Raw genomic sequence first — 15,549 nt, 5'->3', positions numbered from 1 at the left:
TTTAGTCATTAGCTAAGGACATTTTAGTCTTTCTCATCCCTCATCCTTTTTCTCTCTAAAAAACTTATCTCTCTACATGTCACTACTACAAATGTTTTCAATTTGTGAAAGAAAAAATTATGATGCATGACAAAATATCATCTTAGTTTCTTTAGACAAATTCACATGCACACTTCAATACATATACTGCAACAGATGTAAGGATCTTTGGATGCCTAAGGGCACAATCCAAAAGTTTGATGAAGCCCTATTTAAACGAAAGTTCTTTCATTAGAAGGCTCTCCCCTCTAACGTAAGTGTCAAATATCGAAAATTCCAACTCGTATTCATTGGGCACAGGGCCGTCGCTATGGTCGATGGGGTTGTGGAGGAGTGCGACATTGCTAGGATATTGAAACAATAATTCTATTTTATTTTAAAATATTTTTCTTCATACAAAATTAGGACTTGCTGGATTTTGAAATAAAAAAGAATCCTTAAAAAATATTAACTTTGACTGATGTTTTAACTACGGTACTTCTTCACAAACATAATCAGACTTTTTGACCCCCTCCCTCCCTAACGAAAGGACTTTCGTTTAAAGGGCATAAAAACACCAAATCCAATGTTTTGATGAAAAGCACCCTCGTGTAAACTTCAAAGTATTAATTATATAACAAGCTGCTCCATCGAGATGGCAAGTCCGAACAAGTTTGAAATTAAAGAGCTCCATGGCAAGTTTTATTTTCCAGCAAAAACTTTTTAGGATTTTGATGGCACACAGAGTTAATAGAGGTCAAAGGTCAAAATTCCCTATTTTGGGACATTTTTACATACCCGTGTTTCTGTGCGCCAACGTCACCCGACTCTTGGGATAGCATCTCATCAAAGAAGAGATAATTCTCTGTCAATTAATGACAAAATTAGCTTGGGATCTCTTGATCTTCATATTTTTTTTTTTTTTGAAAATTGACTTAGCCTTGTTTTGTTTTTTTGTATCATATGATAACCCCCTTTTTTGGGTACCGTACATAATAAGGATGACTGGCTCTCAACCTATGACAGTATGACACTCAATCAGTTGAAAACCTTGAGGCCCAGGGATACTGAAATTTAATTTGTGACTAATTCAAGTCAAATTGTATTATTTTCTTTGAATCATTTGTTAGCTCTTATACCATTTCCATGTATAAGCCTATACTGGTATGTCAAACATCATGATTAGTCCCAAACAAAAATGTTTGGTAGACTCATAACCGGTGCGATCTTACCTTTCCGATGTTGATTAAGATACTTCTTGCATCGATCCCGAGATGCGGAAAAAACCAATAGTCATTTTGTCCCACATAAATGAATAAATAACAAAAACCCCGATCCCCGGTGGACTCACCCAAAAGGTGACGTCACACCATATGATAAATCCCTTATCCGACTTGGGATCCCCTACCGGACCAAACTTGTAGGGGGTGGCGGGGTCGGGATAATCAACATCGGAAAGGTAAGATCGCACCGGTTATGAGTCTACCAAACATTTTGTTTGGGACTAGACTCAGTACACCGGTCGATCTTACCGCTTCCGATGTTGATTAAGATACTTCTTGCATCAACATCTGAAAGATCGATCTAGCAAGTAACCGATGGATGGAGGTACAAGATTGGTCAGCATCTGATCAGGGATCGGGAGCGGGTAACGATGGTTTTCGCGAGGTCAGAAAATATTTTCCCCAACGGTCGGGAAACAAAAAGACCCGCGATCACAGACATAAACCTCCTTACTTAATAAGTTTGGTGGTTAAGAATAGCGACACTGGTTCTTACCATGTTGAGTATTCTGTATAGTCTGAAAACCTGGTACCCGTACACCACCGTATTATGATCGCCGAACAATGTCCCGGTAAACCTCCCGCCCGTCTCTGATTACTAACGTAAGCGGAAGTATCGTAGAGAAGGGCGAAGGTGGCTTCCGGGACACCGCCTGCTAGATCTCCTCAAGGGACAACCGAGGCGGTATACCCAAGATGATGAGATAGCTCGTGTCGAGTGGGTCGGGACGCGAAACCTTCGCGATCCCCCGGACCCCACCAACACCTGGACCAGCCATTGCGACAGCGGCTGGACCGAAAGGCTCTGTAAGGGTGATGAATGCGGTCGTGAGTCCCTCGCAAGGCTTGTGTTCGGAAGAAATAGTGCTGCAGCGCCTTATCGGACACCCCAGCCTATCTTTGGCTTCAGCCGAACCTTGCCCAACCCTGGGGATTGGAGAGGGACGAATGTCGGTATGCACCGCGCCCGTTCAGTAGTCACGAGAACAGAGCGCCGAAACAGTGTCGCTCCAGTGTTTGTGAACACGGAAGCTAACCTCGAGACCGTGTGCAACTCAGCACCGCCGTCCGAAGCCAACGCCAAACCGGAAAGCCATCTTGAGAGTTACGTATTTAAGCGTCGCTTTGGACGGAAGGTCAAAAGGGTGACCCTTAAAGTAATCTAAGACTGTGTTGGGATCCCTTAGGAGGATCACTTTCCTTTTTGGTAGACACTCATTGAACATACCGTCGAGGCGTAGACTAATAAGGTAACCATCGGCTATGATAGTCGACCCGTCTGAAACCTCGGTGAATGGAGAGGAGAGCTGACTTATAGCTGGCCCCAGGGGCCCGCTGAAGTCTTGCTTGGAACTTTTCTGTCAGAAACTCCGGAACTAGCAGCACAGAGGCTCTAGCGGGAGAGCTATTTGTCTCATTGCACCAAGCGTAGTATGGAGCCGGACTCTGGCTATACGTACGGAGGGTAGACTTCCGTCTAGCCCGGCGATGAGAAAAACAGCTTCTGATGAAAAGTATCCCTCCGCTGCGTGTTCCCTGGTAAGGGCCATGCAGCTAACTGCAGGTGCTCTAGTGATAGACTGGTACCTCCGCTCCGGGCATCCGGAGTAGATCTGGTACCTCGGGAGTGCCAGCGGCCTTGCCGCTAGCAGAATGACAATGCAGTCTTCCCACCCGATCTTGGCCACCACCCTCATGAGTAGTGAGATCGGAGGGACTGCATAAGCTGTCATCCTCCCAGTCTATGGACAGAGCGTCCACGGTGAATGCTTGGGGGTCCGTGACCCTTGAGCAGTACACCGGCAGTAGATGATTGCGATGAGATGCGACCAGATCTTTCGAGGGGTGGTACATCCCCTTGAAGATCGTCTGAGCGACCTGCGCAGCAAGGGACCATTCTTCTGGTCCCGACACCCTTCCTCGTGACAGATTGTGCGCGAGGATGCTGGTGACGCCCGCGATGTGTATCGCTCTCATCGTAATCTGCCTGAACTTGCACCACCCTATCAGGTGTCGTGCATGCAGGCTCAATCGTGGTGGCCCGGAGTCCCCTTGTCTGTTGGGGTAGGCTACCACGGCTGTGTTATCCGTCAGGACAACGGTATGTGATTCCACGATCACCTCCTCGTGGCGAGGAGGTTGATGTGAAACTCTGTCTCTATGGCCCCATAGGCCGAGACAGAGTCTCCGTGGATGTGGACCCCCAGCCCCGCTTTTGGCGCTATGGTGCGTCACTACGTGACATACCGGGGTGCAGGAAACCTGACACCCTGGGTCAAATTGGGCTGATGGGTCCACCACCAGAGTTCTCTCGTGCGATCTCCGACAACGGAACGCGAGGGATATTGGTGACGACTGGGCCTGCAAGCAGGCTAGAAGGTGTAGTTGGGTAAGCCTAACAGAAAGCGGCAGTACAGTACGAGGTCTACCATACTGGCCATTAGGCCTACCACCTTCATCCATGCCACAGCGGGTTTTGCCGAGACTCGGCCAAGAGTCAGGCACACCGCACCATGTTAAATCACCCGCCGGGTGAGAGCACCGTGAACCCCTCCGTGAGGGTGATCTGGGCCCCTACAAATAGTGGTGACTGCGTCGGGACCACGCTGGACTTTTTTGAGCTGATCAAAAAATCCAGGGTCCCGCACCCTACGGACTATCAACCCCATGAGACCCGTAGTCTTCAGTGGAGTGCGTCCGTATATGAGCCAAACGTCCAGGTAGCAACTGATGTTGACACCCCTGTGCTTCAGGTGCGCTGCCACCGCTCTGACCAAGAGTGTTAAACACCCTGGGAGAGATGGACAGGCCGGATGGCCGGTATCAAAACTGGTAATTTTGATCCTGTACCTAGAAGCGCAGATGCCTCCGATCTTGAGAGGCGATTGGCATATGCAGATAGGCATCCGAGAGATCTAGCGATGCTGTTCCCATGCCCCTGATGGAGCAGGCTAGCACCGGCGAGAGTCCCCATTCTGAACCTCTTGGGCCTGAAGAGCGTGTTCAACAGCCTGCGGTTCCGGATGGGGCTCCCGTCGCCGGTCTTCCTTGGAGCCAATGGCTCCAAGATCACCCGTAGAACGGGGGGTAGACCGGGACAATCGCCCGCTTCGTGAGAAGCTGTGTGATCCCCTGTCAGTAGTGCCCGACGCTGGGGGCCGTCTGACGGCACTACTGTGGACCTCTGAAATGTGCAGATGAATGTGGGGAGACTGGGTTGCCAGTCTGTAACCCCCACTCACCACTGACCATACCCAGGCGCTCAAAGAGATGGTTTCCCACCTCTGGGTGAAAGCCATAAGCGGTCGTCCACTGGGAGATCCCCTGTGGAAAAACCGCTGAGCCCCCAGGAATGCTCTGCCTAGCTTCCCTTGGAAGGCGCTTGCTCTTCTTCGGGGCTTGCCAGCTGTTCCTGTGCTACCCTTGCGCCTCCCAGAAATGGGTGCTGCAGAGGTAGTGGGCTCGGGTACTGTCGGTGGTGCACGGCCTGCTGAAGTCGGAGCTCCTACCCATGGTAAGGGCAGTTTCCGACCTCTTCAGAGTGCTCCCGTTGGTAGCTTCTTTGCACGGTCCTCCCCCGTAGCGCAGAAGCATCCAAAGAGAAAAAGGACCCTGCCTTTCCATCGCGTTGAGCGATTGGAGTGGCAGGCCCCTCCCCCCGGTGCTGAGTGGACCCCCTATGGGCTAGGCCCAGGGAGCTCTCGTTGAGGCTAGCTGTTAGCACCGCTAATAGGCTCACCTCGCGGAAGAGCTCAGATGTTGTCTGGCGTGATACGCTTGGCGACATCTGGGTCCCTCTCGGATCCCCTCAGGTAGGTCCCGTGGTCCCCCCGCGTTACACGCAGAGGGGGCGTGCAAGCACGCGGCGTCATAGCTCTACTGAGCTCGACAGCCCCTACGATATCTACCCGTGAGGTTTGCCGGGAGTGAGAGTGCAGGCGGCCCCCTGTCAGGAAGCAGCAGCTGAGCACCCTACTGAGGGGTTCCACTGGTCTTCCTCCATGGACTCCCCCTTAGGGGGTGTCCGGAGGAAGATCAGTGCTGTTGCTCCCCTCGCGGGGCAGCGGGGAAGGAGACTGTAGTGATGTCACTACGGACTCAGCTTCCGACTCCTTTCCCTCGCCCACAGTATCCGTATCATGCTCCGATGATGACGGTAACTGAGGACGGGCATCTGAAAGCGGGTAAGAAGGCATAACCACTGTGTGGCTCGCCGACTACCTGCCAGCAGAAGAGGGAGTACTCCCGCAAGACCCTGAGGTAGCCGCCATGGCACCACTGGGTCCGCATGCTCTCGCAGCCGTCGTCCTAGCGCTAGCAGCACGGGGCCTACCCTGATCAAGATCTGGGTTAGCTCCATGCCGGCTGGTCTGGTCAACAGCTGATGTTGGTACTGCGTGGCCATCGCTGGCGACACTTGCCACGGTGCTGGGCCGTGGAAGAAACACCCTGCGGCGGGTACCACGGGCATACCCAGCCGGCAGCTGACCCTGAAAGGATCCGCCACCAGGGTAACCCCATGGTACTGCAGTACCAGCACCGCCTCCCCTTGTTGCCACAGAGACTGTGGTGACTAAGGCGGGTGCTGCGGTACCGGTGCGGTATCAGCGTGGGTACCCGTGAGGGTTCCCAACTGTGGACCGCTGTACCCTCGCCACACTGCGTTCCCTGTTTGGGGGATCAAGCTGTGTGCTGGCGTGGTACCGGCGCGGTACTAGCGTAGGTGCCCGTGAGGGCTCCGGCTGTGTACCACTGTACCCATGCCTCACTGCGTTCCCCGCAAGGGATCAAGCCGTGTGTATGGGTACCCTATACCGGCTGTCCCTTGGCTAGAGGGAGCTTGCCTAGTACCACGGGTAGCTGAGCGTGCATACCCCGATCAATCACCTCGCCACCTGAATAGGCAGCGTCAATCAATGGAGCTATGCCCTGTTGATTTGACAGTGATCGATCAAGAGAGGGTAATTGACCCATTGACGGTAATGGATCACCCACGCTCCGCTGGCTCTCGAGGACATAAGTGGGTTGTTGATCAGCTAGGCTGTTCAAGCTACTTACTGTACCCTCTAGAGCTTCGCCCAAGGTCGCTGTGTGTGGCGGACCACTCACGGCAGCTATGGGCGGGTGCATAGCGGCTACCACTGAAGTCAAGCCGTAGCTCGTCTTTGTAGCTGCCACCCGAATGCACCTGGGTCGCTGTCCCGTGAGAGACTGCGAGCCCAACCCCTGAATAATCGCCAGCCAGTCCCTGTGGACAGCCAGCAGCTATTCTAGGGCCCAGGGTATCACTCGGCGGTCCCGCCATGGCCGCTGCCGTGTGACAACCCCAGTTGGTTCTGCTAAGACTACACCCACAGCGTTAGCCGCGGTATCGTCTCTGCTGAACCCATGCATGCTAGGGTTCAACCCAGGCAAGCCCGGTGTACCCTTGCATGCTGCCCGTCGCTGGCTACTACTGTGGCTGTTTGAGCCTGTAGATATGCCTGCAACAGGCGGGTGTCCTCCTGCTAAAAACCCGTGAGGATTTTCGCTAGAGGACTGGTATCCTCCTGCTACAAACCCGCTAGGGTTTTCGCTGGTGGTTACCGCTCTGCTGCCTGCTACTTTGCTCCGACGTATAGTCAGTGCTTTCGCTGGCTGCTGAGCCTTTGGACCGCTAGCAGTCCCGAAGGAACCGCCTGCTTGTCCGGGGACCGGAGCCCCTTAAGCAGACCTGCCATGACCCATAGGGGCTGTCACAGCAGAATCTACCATGCGACTGGTATCCTCCTGCTGCAAAACCCGCTATGGGTTCCGCTGGTGGTTTCCGCTCAGCTGCCTGCTACTTTGCTCCGGCGTATAGTCAGTGCTTTCGCTGGCTGCTGAGCCTTTGGGCGCTTAGCAGTCCCGAAGGAACCGCCTGCTTGTCCGGGGACCGGAGCCCCTTAAGCAGACCTGCCATGACCCATAGGGGCTGTCACAGCAGAATCCACCGTGTCGACCTTACCAGTGCCCTTGGTAGATTTCTTCTTCGTCTTATGGCGATGGCGGAGCCTATCCAAATCGTCAAGCTGGAACTCGGAGAGTCCTAAGCAAAAGAAAGACATCTAGAAGATCGTGAGCACTCCCTGTGGGTGAAACAGAGCGGGTGTGGGTCCCGCTCCGTCACCAGGGAAGGGCAAGCCCGACAGGGCGAGCGAAGCGAGGAGAAAGGGAGGGGGCACTACCCCCCAACACGCGACTCAAGCCCAGTAAGCAAACCTGAGCACGGAGGCTGGTCGCTAACGTTAGTGGTAAAGTAAGGACTGGCTAACTTTATTACTAAAATCAGGCGGGTCCCTACCAATCCCCACCGTATGAATATCTGATTAACTCGTCTTTATGGGACGGTAATGAAGACATAACGATAGAGTAATCACCCTAACATAGCAACAATAACCTACCGTACATGAAATACAATGTGTATGTACAAACATCTATTGTAACTTACAGGCTGCAATGGTTGTTTTACGTGGGAAACAAAATGAATGGCGGCAACGAGCGGCCATTTTGAATTGCTCGTGTGTCCCGTATACAAACGGAGGCACGATATGTAGCTAAGTTTTGGATCGTTTTTTGTCACTTTTTCGTTAGAAAATGCCGTCAAAACTATCCTCAGCCGAACAATACCGGTTTGGTTTTACCTAAGGTGTGAAACTACAACCGTATATCTCGCCTTGGTCGAGAATTGATACACAGTGCTATGAACAATCGATAAACGCGTCTGTGTCAGTCGGAGACCAAGGAGGATAAGGACGATCATATGGTGTGGCGTCACCTTTTGGGTGAGTCCACCGGGGATCGGGGTTTTGTTATTTATTCATTTATGTGGGACAAAATGACTATTGGTTTTTCCGCATCTCGGGATCGATGCAAGAAGTATCTTAATCAACATCGGAAGCGGTAAGATCGACCGTGTACTGAGTCTGACAAGTTTTTGATAATCCAGTTATTGTTTGTTGATCAGAATAAGTACTTATTAACCTGTCCCATCAATGAGTGTTCTTTGGACTGAGCAGATATTTGATCCCCATTGATTTTAAATCAATTATTGGAGATTTTTTAAATACAATGTCTGTCAACATGTCAAGTTTTGATCCTGGTATTGTTTGATTCAGATTAAATGTCAATGAATGGCTGATTTAAAAATACAAAAGAGTTGATTACAAAAAGAGATCATCCAATGCATTCATATTTATAAAGTGAATAGGTGAAACATATTTTACAAGATGATTTCATGCTGCACTTCTTAAATTGCAATATCTTGCACAACTGTACCAATTCGATTTAGCAGACCTAGAAAGAGTCAATTTTTATCAAGAAAATATCTCAATTTTTGTATCTTTTATATAAATTATAATTTACATTTAATTTACACTGATGAGTTGACTAAATGTATGCATTTTGTGCTTGACAGAAATACAAATTATACTGTAAAACCCCGTCTACAAGCATATATAGTGTTTTTTATGAAAGCTATATTAATTCAAAGCAAGCGTAAATATACAAAAGATTGGTCTTAAAATAATACTTGTTTGTACATGCTTGGATCCATAATTTATTTGCTCAAACTCCATAATGGCGCCTTGATTAATGTAGCTTTCATCAGAAGCACTCTATATACATGTATGCTTGTAGACGAGGTTTTACGGTATTGCATCAAGCTAAAATTTGCATCACTTCCTCTACTGACTAGTAAAGGCCTGGCTTGAATTATAAATTTAATAAGGGGTAAAATAGGGAAACACTGCAAACACATGTTACAACAATTACAATACAGTATGGGGGAAAAGGTGAATACTATACATATACACACAAAAAATAGCATGGTCAGTAGGCCTACTTTTTAAATCAAATCAGTATCACTTATGAAGTTGTGTCATACATGGATGTACATGTATCCATGGCTCGAAAAAGTGGGGAATTTGGGAAGCTCATTCCCAGGAAATGTTGGTGTTTGTAGGGAAATTCTGGTACCGTACATGTATTTGGAGGGAAATTCTGTCTTTTTTGTACACTGTGTAAATGTAATTTAAACATGCTATAAATTGTGGAAAATTTAGCTTGCTTCCCGGGAAATTGACATTTTTTCGAGCCCTGGACTCATATCATCCCATTAAATTTACAGATCAAAAGATGGTTACTGGTACTACATGTATAGGCCCCTACCTAAATTGAATTCTTGGGCATGACAGTACATTTGAATTTGAAAGCAAAGAGCAGGCATAACACAAGTTGTTATTTATTTTGCTGCTGTTTAAATTAGGATGAAAGCTTTTTTGATGAGTCAACTGTATCTTTAGGGAAAAGCAGAGGATGTTTTACATTCCCATAACCCAATGGGGTTTCTTGATTCTGTACAAGTCAATGAAAGCAAAACTTGCTGTCCCGGATGTTGAATGGTGCAGTGCTGTTCAAGTGCAATTTATATATACAAAAAACGGTTCTGACCTTGGTATGTCTGCCTTTTGTACACATATATGTGCTGTGGCACAGTTCAGGTTACATGACCATTGACCAAGTACCGGTACCAAGATGAACACAAAATTAGCTACATCATGTATTTTTATTTTCAATTTTAGGCAAAATATCTAATTCTTGATTAGAGGATACCTTCTGCTTCAGTGTACTTTTCATGGACTAACATGATCAAACCTTGACATTTCTGGCTTTCATAGCGACGACCGTATTCGAAAAACCATGGTTGGTCAATTCTCAAAAAAGCTGTGTTTCACTGTTTAGTGTTTGAAAAGTGTGTAGGCTCTGCTTAGAACTTACTACGCTTGACGCAAATATGAAATCTGTGCGTACCCTTTGGCTCTCATGATCGAGAATTTGATATTTTGCCCTAGTATGTCAGTGAATTGTGAACGGTCATGCGTATAGTTTTTTGGTAATATACTACTTTAGTCATGTTAGGGGCTGTGCAATAATTATGAGCCCTGGGGGAGGGTAAAATTGGGGGGCCAAGAAATTTTTTGGCGAGAAAAGCGGGGGCAAGCAATTTTTGGCAAGCCGAGAGGGGGCAAGCGATTTTGGCACGCATTCACAGGGCACCTTTTTAATAAAATGCTTTAAAAAGGCTTAGGAAAACGGCACGGAAACGCTTAAATAGGCAAAATTTTCCTGCTCGCTGCGCTCGCAACATACATCTAGACCATTTAAAGTTTGGAATTTGGGATCCCAAAAATTTGGCATGTTCAAGGGGGGGGCAAAGAATTTTTGGCGGGCCGAGAGGGGGGGGGCCAAGCGATTTTTGGCGGGCCGAGTGGGGATGGCAAGCGATTTTTGGCGAGCCGCTCGAAATTTTACCCCGGGGCTGATAATTATTGCACAGCCCCTTAGTACTGTACGGTACATGAAATTGAAAAAAATAACAAAAAAAGAAAGAAAGGAAGGTCAACAGGAAATTCACACAGGATAATTAAAGTCCATATTAAATATCTTACCAAGTGTCCTCGTCATCTTCAAGTATATTCAAATCTAATAATTTCACACTTTCTAGAAGATTGTTTGTTGATCCAGAATCGGTTGTTTTTTTAAGTTTTGTTGTGGGAGTAGTATCCGGCTTATTTTTAGCCGGTGACAGTTCGTGATCTGAACTTCCGATACCGTCCGCTTTACTGCGTAATAATTCATTCTGCTTCTCGAGTTTCTTTACCAAATCCTGTAGTTTTTTCACTTCATCTTTACTCTCAACTACCGGTTCCATGATTATAAAGATCCCGTTTGTCAAACTTTGTGAATCAGTATAATTCTTCCAAATGTTTCCACAGCTAGATCGCTATCGCAGAATCAATATACTCTGCCATATTTTTTTTTACGATGTAAGCCAGTGCGCATGCGCATTACTATTAAACATATTCCCCGTGCTGTTCATGGAGTCAGAGTAAAATTAAGAAAATATCCCAACTGTTTCTGTTATGATATGTCAATTGTAGTTGATTGACTATTTACAATCTGACTTTATCTCCAAGTAAAGTGACAGTCATATTTTTAGTTGTTTTGTTACATTTTTAGCCATTATGCACTAAAGGCTCGGTGTATGAAATAATTTTCACAAGTTTTTCAACTGAGGGCGACATTTCAAAACTTTTCTTGACGTCCCTGCTTGATATCATTTTCAAGAATGATGTGTCAAATGAGTCATCATTGCAAAACAGAATTCTTACTCATTCTTGCCTATTTCAGTGAGATATCACGCCTACCCTCATTGTTAAAGCGAAATAAAAAGACAAAAAAGAAGATGATGAAGAAGAAGAAGAAAAATGAAAAGATTTCAAAGATTAGGCCTACACCTTCAAGACAAAACTTTCTTTTTGATGAAAAATTATTGAATTGTTTTCAAGAATATTCTTGTAACACAAAAATAAGCCAATAACCCCTTCGTACATACTGTGTACAATTGTACACATGGACTTCTATTGCTCCCTGTATACCAGGGAAAGCCTATTACTGCAAATAAACACCATGTGCAAAATTGTGTATTAATTCATATGCTATCCTCCAGTGCAGAGCGCCCTCGCCTAACTGAATGTCACTTTTCATAATATAAGGGAGTGTTCAGAAATACTTTGGTGGGGGGGGGCTGGTAAAAGGAGGGGGGGCCAAAAAGTTTTGGATCTTAAAAGAGGGGGGACCAAAAAGTTTTAGGTGGTAGGAAAGGGGGGGCCAAAAAAGTTTTCCTCTTCAAAACCCAAAATTTTGCGCATTCAGACCCTCTATATAATATATATTACTTTTAAAATGGGCTAGTTTTGGTTTTCAGTGCTTTTGTTTGACAAAAATATGGCACTTAGTGTACACATATCTATTAATTAAATATAACATTAAAGATGATCAGCAACATCTGGGTTGGTCTAAGAAATACTGGCACTTTTTATCATAGAATTTTATATCTCTTTAAAGTAGGCCTATAGGCTACAAATATGATTATGTACCAATCTGATCAAAATAGGCCTACAACTAAATCAAGATCAAGAAAATATTGCAAATAAATTGGATTTATTGCACGTAAACTGCACATTTCAGTTTACGATTTCTCATTGCACAATTATTTTGCACACATAGGCCCATGGGTAGATTTACCATACGGCAGAGTGGGCACAGGCCCAGGTACCACGGTCTTTGGGGCCAAAACTGATACCTGTGTACATTTGTGTGACCAAATTAATCTCACATTTGACCATTGCAGCTTTTTGCATATTAAATTTGTTCCAATTTTAACAATATTTGACCATTCAAGCCTCAATATGGCCAAATTTTTGCATTTGTACTATCATAATAGCCACAGATCCAAATTATGCTGATATGCCTATACGAACCTCCAAATAGATCCTCTATTTCATTTATCCCTGTAAAATCAGATAAACACCCTGATTTGGGACAAATCTAAATTAAGTATAAAATGAAAATTTCCTTGTGCTTATATTTCATGCATGCACAATTGTCCCACCGAGAATGTTTCAAACATTTGCCTCCCTCAATGACATGTGACCCAGATACGTACCACACCACTGGAAACAACACTATTAAGTAATAAGTATGTTTGTTATACGATAAGGGGGGGGGGTCAAAAAAGTTTTGTCTGTCAAAAGAGGGGGGGCAAAAAAGTTTAGCGGTCCATCGAGGGGGGGTCAAAAAAGTTTTCGAGGGAAAAATTTGAGGTGTACCAGCCCCCCTACCAAAGTATTAATGAACACTCCCTAAGAGGGCATCACCCACTACAGCACGTTGCCAGAAGCCAGGTACTTTCCCTTTTTAATTTTATATGAAATATCATTGTGGACAAGCTAAATTCTAGTCAGGGGGTTAGTGTAAGACCTGTAGAAAACATGGAACACTATTTTTGATCAAATGCTTCAAACATAATGTGGTGTAGAATTTTTTTAAATGGTGTGTACAATTGTACACAGTGTGTCTCACCTTGTAAATATATTGTGTTCAGTTGTACACAGTGTGACTAATCTTATCAATATATAGGAGTTATTTAGTATACTTTGTATATCATTATAAGTAATTTTTAACTCTTTTGTTAATACTTAGGAGATAGTTAGGAGTAACTGGTCGGTGATGGGCCCGAAAATGGATCGTGTAGGGTGGAGTAACAAAATTAGTCTCAGAAATCAAGTTTGTGTGATGTCTTTCTCGGTCTCTCCAAAGAGAAGAACTGTCTATTAGCATTTTTTACCAAATTAATGACAGTTAAGAGCCTACAGATACGGACGTATGAAGATAACAGAAAAAAAGAAACAAAGGGTTAAAGTTTGTTGCTTCACACATGTTACCAAGTTTTACTGCCATTACTTAGTCATAATGTGTACAATTGTACCCAAAAATCATTGTAGACGTCGTCACGTAGTCACAATGTGTACAATTGTACATATGCCCTAATTTGCATAATTGATGAGGTAATTATTATTTTTTTAGTTTTTTCACTATCCAAAATAGTTATATATACTAAGCATGAAAAATATTTTTTGATCGAGCCATCTTCCTTCGTGTCCGAAGGGGTTAATTATTTATATTAGACAGACTTTGTAAAAATTAAATTAAATTTGACCTAAGAGTGAATTTCAACTAGTTCAAGGAGTTAAATGAAGGACAACGCGTTTTTAGAGCTGTCCTTCATTTAATTAACTCCTTGAAAGAGTTGAAATTCACTCTTTAGAGTGGTTTTCGCTCTTTTTTTTTTCAACGCGTTTTTAGAGCTGTCCTTCATTTAATTAACTCCTTGAAAGAGTTGAAATTCACTCTTTTTGAGTGGTTTTATAAGTGAATCACTCTTTTGGTGAGTTGATTTTTCACTCTTTTACATTTAGAGGGTATAGAACCGTACTAGGGCTGGTCCAATAGGCCTAATTATGTGTGTGTGGGGGAGGGACTGGAGGGAAGCATTTATAGCTTTAGGTATATTCGTCTCAGGATTTTGGGGCACCGTTTTGCTGAGTTTTACAGTTTTTACTATATCAGAATGCTTCAAAGATCATTTGATCGCTTTTCTTTTAATCGTTTACAATACCGTAGCTGTTTAACAATTTGTTAGTGAAACTTAAAGCCATATTATAACATTTGCTGAGGAGGACGCACTCACTGATTTTTTTAAATTCATTTTTACACGATTATATTGTACTTTATTAAACCAATATACCCTGCAAAAATCAAGACTCTAGATGCTGTAGTTTGGTCAAAATCCGAGATTTTGAATAAAACGATGGAACCGGCGTTTTATCATTACAATGGAATTATTAGTCGAACGCATACACGATGTTCATAACAGTACGTACACGGCGTGCGGGACGGTGATCTACACAACAAAGGGTCGTACCATAACATGACCGAAGGAGTGGTACGTATTGGCGACATATGCGCTGGTAGTAAATTCCAATAAATTCTTTGCTTTGCCGTAGTTGTTCGGCTCAAAAATAAAAGGGGATATATCTGACAGTAAAAACTAACATTTTATGGCAAAGAAATGCTAATCTATTTTGTATGAAAATGTTATAATATGGCTTTAAACAACCGAGGTTCCGATTATAGCTTAGCAGTATGCGGGGAGGCTAGTCTTCTGTTATTCGCCCCCAAAGAGGAGGGATTAATTTTAACCCTTTAGGGAAGAATTTTGGGCTAAGCTTTAGTATGCCCTACCACATTATTTTGGCCGTCGCCGTCAAGCTACCCTAGTTTTAGCCCTGCTACACCGACGGCGCGAAACTCGATGATAAGATTACATTGAATGATGTATGGATTAACTCAGTGCAATAAATCAATCAATTATTCAGCAAATTTAATAAATGAACGAGAGAGATTCAAAACAACATTGTAGTAATTTAATTAATAATGCCACTATATAATGAAGAAGAGGAACATTAGTAAATTTTAAATTTAATTAATATTCATAATTATTGCTTTGCTTTCCATAATCAGCCAGGAATCATAAGTGTCCATATAAATTATCGGTTTCCATTAATTATATTATTTTAAGAAGAGAGAAATAATCAGTCATTCATTGTAATAATTATGTAAATGATTTGATGCCAATAAGGAAGGTTACCGTTGTTGCAGGGCTACACCGACTTCGTCGTTTGATAATTAACAATCAGCCATTAATCATAAATCTGTATAATGATCGGTTTCCATTCATTAATTATCTTAGTTAAAGAACAGATAAATAATTTATTAACTTCAAAACGTGAATTAAAATCTGCATAATGATCGGTTTCCATTGTGA

General features: G+C 44.5%; 1 protein-coding gene across 1 annotated transcript in view; it reads right to left on the bottom strand.

The window, feature by feature from the left end:
• The window catches only part of LOC140160895 (uncharacterized), a 61,807-nt gene extending 50,669 nt beyond the window's left edge, over positions 1-11,138 (bottom strand). Inside the window, 1 exon segment of the mRNA XM_072184228.1 lies at positions 10,769-11,138. Within this exon segment, the coding sequence (XP_072040329.1) occupies positions 10,769-11,031 (263 nt within the window). The 5' untranslated portion in view covers positions 11,032-11,138.
• Between the last annotated feature and the right edge of the window lie 4,411 nt (positions 11,139-15,549).

This window comes from Amphiura filiformis, chromosome 9 (assembly GCF_039555335.1).
Source record: "Amphiura filiformis chromosome 9, Afil_fr2py, whole genome shotgun sequence".
NCBI lineage: Eukaryota > Metazoa > Echinodermata > Ophiuroidea > Amphilepidida > Amphiuridae > Amphiura > Amphiura filiformis.
The sequence above is the reverse complement of the archived record's forward strand: the minus strand, read 5'-3'. Positions and strand labels throughout refer to the sequence as shown.